At 34.5% G+C, this 6,000-nt stretch overlaps 1 protein-coding gene across 2 annotated transcripts; it reads right to left on the bottom strand.

Annotated features, from left to right (window-relative positions):
• Positions 1–1,244: 1,244 nt before the first annotated feature.
• On the bottom strand, positions 1,245–5,877 carry LOC137813758 (ABSCISIC ACID-INSENSITIVE 5-like protein 2). Of its 2 annotated transcripts, XM_068616173.1 has the most exons (3): positions 4,161–5,877; positions 3,995–4,066; positions 1,245–1,785 (listed from the first exon to the last, which is right to left on the bottom strand). In XM_068616173.1, exons 1-3 carry the CDS (start codon positions 4,947–4,949, stop codon positions 1,705–1,707), a joined length of 942 nt encoding a protein of 313 aa, XP_068472274.1. In that variant the 5' UTR covers positions 4,950–5,877; the 3' UTR covers positions 1,245–1,704. The 2 variants fall into 2 exon arrangements, with proteins under 2 accessions (XP_068472274.1, XP_068472275.1); XM_068616174.1 differs by lacking the exon at positions 3,995–4,066 and having other exon boundaries at positions 4,161–5,729.
• Between the last annotated feature and the right edge of the window lie 123 nt (positions 5,878–6,000).

The following is a 6,000-nucleotide window of genomic DNA, read 5'->3' as shown; positions in this document are numbered from 1 at the left end:
AGATTTTGTTTCTGGCTGAGTTTAATAATAACAGAACAAGAATGATTTTCACTCTTTAGATGACTTACTTACAAGCTAGTATTACCAAATATGCACTATATATTTTAATGGAAAGTCGTTATGAAGAAAGTCCATTAAGAAAATTGAATTTAGATACAAATAGTATTGAAGTAAAGTGATACATAATTAAAATTTCCATCTCAAATCAACTTTGTACTGAAGATGTAAAATTTTCAATACAATAAAAAATATTAGTGTAAAACGCTTATAAAATATGTGAAAATGTAAAACTATATCACATTAATTAAAAAAATCATCTTCCCCGATAGTGTTTAAGAGGGTTGATAAATGCTAAAGATAGTTGCTTAAAAAAAGTTTAGCTTTGGAGCATAAACCGACTTTGCTCAAACACAATTTCTTAATAAATTTGGACGAAAAAATTACGCAGGAGATAAATTATCGGATCAATGGAATAGAGTGTGCAATAAAACTAAGCAAATAGAAACTCAAAATGACAAACAATACAATTCATATCTAAAATAATAAAAAAGAAAGAAAATCAATTTTAGGATTCAAAAACTCAGATTAAACGATTATTTTGGCACCTTTACCATTGGAGAGAATTTCATTGAACAGATTCAAGACACAACTTAAAGTAAAAAATCTCTTTAAGCATGCCCTAAACTAAAAAAGATAAAAATAAGTCTCTAAAACTTATATTAAAGAATATCACTTAAACCACCTAACTTATTAATCTTAGACTATTTTCTTTTGGTGATACCGGTGGTTTTATTCTTGGACTATAATATTAAAAAATTGCACTTTTGGAGACTTTGGAATTTTCTTATTTTAAGGGACTCAAATGTTTCTTACTGCACATTCTTATTTTGCGTTTAGTCAAATATACTTTTAGGTACCAAAGCAATTTTGGTTTTAAAACAATCACATATAATTCATTTCTTTGGTATCACGTTCTTTCACCTCAAACTTCTTTTTTGGTGTAGTCACCTCAATATTGATTGGAATCTCCCGTCAATTTTCCAATCATTCTACAGTTAGTAACTTCAAATCAAAAACCAATTTTCTGTGCAAAGGTTGACATTTGCATTGTACAGGTGGGAAAACACTAAGTTGCTAGCATTTCTCCTCAAGAAAATTAGTATAAAACCAAAGGGTTAACTGGTTATAGCAATGCAACCAGGTAATGGTCATAGATTGCACTGCACCCTCAACAGAATAGGACATACGAAAAAGGTCAAAACAAAAGTGTAATTTTATAGATGTTCCTCTTTCTGTTCTTCAATTAAAATTGAAATTTCATCTCAGTAAAATGCAGCAACCTTTATATGACCTTTTAAAGCACAAGTTACATAAAAACTTCAAATTTAACTGAAGAACAACATCAAATCATCTATATTACTATATCTATTGTTCTGTCCTCAGAAATGGTATTAAAGATATACTGTGTTCAAAATTAGACTACAGCATGCTTATAGTGCAGAGTAAGTTGGAAGTGGGGCTTATAAAATGTACATATAGGAAAACACTCTTACAAGGGGACATGCTGAGGAGAATAAATAGCAGCACTTCCCAGAGAAAATAGATTTCCAAATGTTGGAAACTTGAGTGCCAAGCATATATGTCGCAAATGATATCTATGGAAGTGCATGAAAGTTTGGCAGAAACTCGTTTGCAGTGAAGCCATCAAAGGGGAGCTGAACTAGTTCTGCGAAGCTGATGTTTAGGGTCAGGTGGCGGTGCACTTGGCAATACCTTCTCTATCTCCTGCAAGAAAGATCATAAAAGAACAGTTACTATGAGCAGAGATAAATCATCTAGTACCATCTCCAAAGCTACTATTACACAAAACTATTTTTGTTTGCTATTTTCTATTCAACAATGTAAATAATTCAGTAAATTGAAGAAAAACAAACACAATTATGATTGGTTGGTTGCAACCTCAAAATATTAGCTGACAGTATACCATATTGTTGGTTCAAAGATCATTTTGGAAGGGTAAAGCCATCTTACTGACACAGGTCCTTCAAGTTTTACGATCGAGAAGCTTGTCCAAGAAAGTTCTAAGATATATATAACTGGTGTGGATAAATTATGCATGCTCATCTATTATTAAAATCTAACTACAGATATTTCCTTTTGATTCCACAAAAGGACAACCACAGACAATTGGCTTAATCATGAAATGTTATCTTTCTTTTTTATATATTTTAAAAGAATGGTCACTTTTACGATATAAATATTAGTCATTTTCATGCTCTTCTGCTGAAATTCACATAGCTGAAGATTTATTGTAAGACTTTTATAACTGGCAGGTTCCCTTTAGTTTTATCAGCAGTAAAGTTACAATGAAGAGATGGATCCACCAAATGTTACATCAAAACTGAAGACAAACTAAAAAGGATTTATGCCAACAGTGGTATGAGAATAATATTACAACAATATACAATCATATGTGGGCTCACATTATAAATTCACCTTTTTGTGATCAGTACAAGACTAGGTGATTCCAAATGGAATTACTTAAGGCTGCAGACATAGTTCTGAACACACATAATAATTAAATGCTTCAAAGATCAAATCATTCTAGAATTGTACAATTCACAACACCAACAGAAAGCAGATATTTATGATCAAGATTATTACCATTCACAACTTATTTCTTCCAATTTCAATAGAATCAGGTTTAGTTTTGTGCATTTACTGATTATTATCATTGACTTGAAATGCGGCAGCCAGACTAACTGCAAGCAAAATGGTTGGCCATATGCCACAAAGTGCTCCAAAGTCCAAACTAGGCACCTGGCTATCTTTAGCCAAAGTGAATATTTTTTTCACATTGAAATCTCCGTACCTCTCCACACTACAGAGAATACATTTCCAGATAAGGAAGGGAGAGAAGTCAAACACCTTATCTCAAGTTTGGAAACAATTTAAACGTCTGGAGTTAGTATGTAACACACTAAATTTCTTAACTGTTATATAATTATTTGTAATCAAGGGGTAGAAAAAATTCAGGAGTATTTACTCGTACACAAGTTGTTTATCTTTTTTATTTTGTCACACAACAATGAGTTCTAGAGAAGTCTGCTGAGCTACCTCCTTATGATCCTTCTCAGCACTTTTTTCTTCACCTGATATGGTCACAAAATCTTAGAGTCTCTATCATATGTCCTACTTTAAAGAACCCTGATCTGTTCTTTGTATAGGTGTTCAAATTACGTGCTCAATTCAAGCACTAAATATTTCACTTTTATCTATCACCATAAACTCTCTGATGAAGTCATCAGCATAAAATCCTACACTTTCTGCAACTCTTTTACCCAAAAATTTGAAACAAATTCCTTGGAGCCATGGCAGACAGAGTGTTAATACTATACACCCTCGAAAACATTAATCAGGAAAAAAAGTATATTTCATTGCTAAAGAAAGGAGAAAATATTTTAGACCGAACAAATTCAGAAATCATCATTAATCAGAACTTGTTTCCATGAAAGAAATTGTCACAATCAAAATGAACATGTCCTGAAATTGTATGTCTTCTAGGGCTAATTCCAAGAAACTAGGCACAGACAAAATTTTCAAATAAAGAATATTCAGAATAATGCATGCATAAGGAAAGAAGAGAACAAAGGAAAACAGAGAATATGACCAGACTAAAAGTAGCTCACCAGCCTAAGGTCATGGCCTGCTTCATTTCAATAGTGTAATTAGAAGAGAGGAAAATCATATCCAAGAAAAATCAAAATGTTTAAAAAAAATTGAAGTTAAATGGCGATTATTAAATTGTAGTTGAAGTTGAATTGGTTTAAACACTCCACTTAATAAAAAAACCGTTGGCTGGCTAAACTAAATCACCAACAAACATTTCAACCATTCATTGCCTAACCAATATGGCATTTATCAATCTGGCCAACAAATACCAGCAGACAAGAATAAAGCAAAGACACATACAGACAAAGGAATTCAAACATACATTCTGTCTTTTAAGTCTTTCGTTCTCTTCTTCTAAATGCCAAACTTTAATCTCCAGTTCATGTGTGTAAGCCTGTCCATTCAAATATACACAGCATTGTATAAAAAAAAGGAAAACAACAAGACTTCAAAGCAACACACCATGCAAAAAAAAAAACAAAAATAACCTGTTTTCTAGCCCGGGATCGAGCTGCGGATTCCCTATTTTTAATCATCCTCTTCTGCCTCCTCTCAACAGTTTTCTCAATCACATTACCTGAGGCAGCCCTTTTCCTACCTGCAGTTTGTGAATCCGATAAGGCACCCATCAAAGAAGATGGCATTGCTTCAGAGTATCCTGCATCCAGAATCGGATTCACCACAATCGGCATAGGCTGTTGAACAGTCATAAAACCTGAAAAACCTGGCATCATACTATTCTGCTGATTTTGATGTTGTTGTTGTGGCTGTTGCTGCACTGAAGGGAGCTCGTATTGCAGCCAATGAGCATGTTGTGATGTGTTGTGTTGGGAATCAACCCCTGGCATGGCCATGGCACTATCCTCATTAGAGAAAGGCTCAGTAGTCACACCAGCCTTCACCAAGAAATCCTCCAGGGTCATCTCACCCAGTGTAGGCTGTCTTTCTCTTTCCTGACTAACACTCTTCTTCTGTTGCATATCTCTCCAAACCTCATCAATAGTTTTCTTGCTAAGATCCCCACACAATGTTAGACTCCCTTGAGGATTCAAAGATGATCCAGCAGAAGCTACCTGACCTTGCTGCATGTATGCATCACTTCCAGATTCAGCAGACCACACACCCTTGAGCAGCTCATCCAGATTCATGCTTCCTAAGGGTTTCCCCAAATTTCCAAGCTGGTTGTGCACCTCATCAAGGGTGAGATTGTACAAAGACCCTTCCCTAGCCAAACACCCACTCTTTGGCTCCTGGACTGCCCCACCTTGAGATCCCATTATCTTAACCCCAAAACCACCCTACAAGTCTACATGTATGATCTCCAAATATAAATAAAACCTAAATTCAAAATACCCTCACAACTCAATTGCAACAAAGAGACCTGAAAACCAAAAGTAAAGTGTCTAACCAGTGATTGCTTGTGACATCCTAAATGAAGGAACTTGTCACCAAATTAGAATTCGGAAAAACAAAACACAAGGATGTTCTCTTGAATTCTGAGATTTGGTGAAAACAAGAAACAAACACAAAGCAAGCAGTGTGAAATGGGGTGGGAGAAAACCGGTCCCAGAAGAAAAAAAAAAAAGGTGACCCAGATCAGATATCAAATAGAACTAGTAACAAAGAAAATAATGATGCAGAAGAGACCCTCACTTGATGATGGTTGGTGCAGAGAAAAAGCTAGAACTAAATATGCATGTCATGATATTTGTTATATGACCACAACTAGTATGTGGTGTGTCCTAGAACAAAAGGCCAAAATTGATCCTGCAGGACCCTGGGCGTAGAAAGAAGTATTTTTTGTGTGAAAGATAGGAGTGTTGAATATTCTGAGGGAACATTGCTTATCTGAAGCAAAAGAATGATTAAGGTTTCCCTTCAAAGGGAAAAAGAAGAATTTAGAAATGAATAAAGAAATTTTAGAAAGTGCTGAAGGAATAGACTATTCTGACTTGCTAACTTAAAACAAAATCTGAGGGTACTACACTTTCAGTCCTTCACCAACTTGCTGCTGCATGATCCAATCTGAATCTTAGAACAAAGTGGGGACAACAACCACGCCAAGCGAGGAACAATTACTTTTTATTTGGAAAAGATAAATGTGTTATAATTAATGCACTATAATAACAATAATTACTGTGTAATCATATAACATAAACTTGTAGTAGAATACTCTAAACATCACACTAATTGGAAAGAACCTACATTCTCTCCCTTTCTCTTTTCCCTCTGTAACTACTCAAACTTTAATCATTTTTTCTCTTTCCACTTTCTAAACTCTAAACCTTTAATAAATTAACAGTTCTACTTCTTAACCCTTTCTTCACC

This window comes from Phaseolus vulgaris, chromosome 1 (genome assembly GCF_000499845.2).
Source record: "Phaseolus vulgaris cultivar G19833 chromosome 1, P. vulgaris v2.0, whole genome shotgun sequence".
Classification (NCBI taxonomy): Eukaryota; Viridiplantae; Streptophyta; class Magnoliopsida; order Fabales; family Fabaceae; genus Phaseolus; species Phaseolus vulgaris.
This window is presented reverse-complemented; position numbering and strand designations above follow the sequence as displayed.

Bases quoted from the DNA above. Each gene is read 5' to 3' on its own strand.
- LOC137813758 (XM_068616173.1), bottom strand. From the start codon at position 4,949: ATGGGATCTCAAGGTGGGGCAGTCCAGGAGCCAAAGAGTGGGTGTTTG. The intron at 4,067-4,160 runs GTTATTTTTGTT...TTGAATGGACAG, and splicing joins GATCCCGGGCTAGAAAACAG to GCTTACACACATGAACTGGA. The intron at 1,786-3,994 runs GTATGTTTGAAT...TCTTTCTTGCAG, and splicing joins AAAGACTTAAAAGACAGAAT to GAGATAGAGAAGGTATTGCC.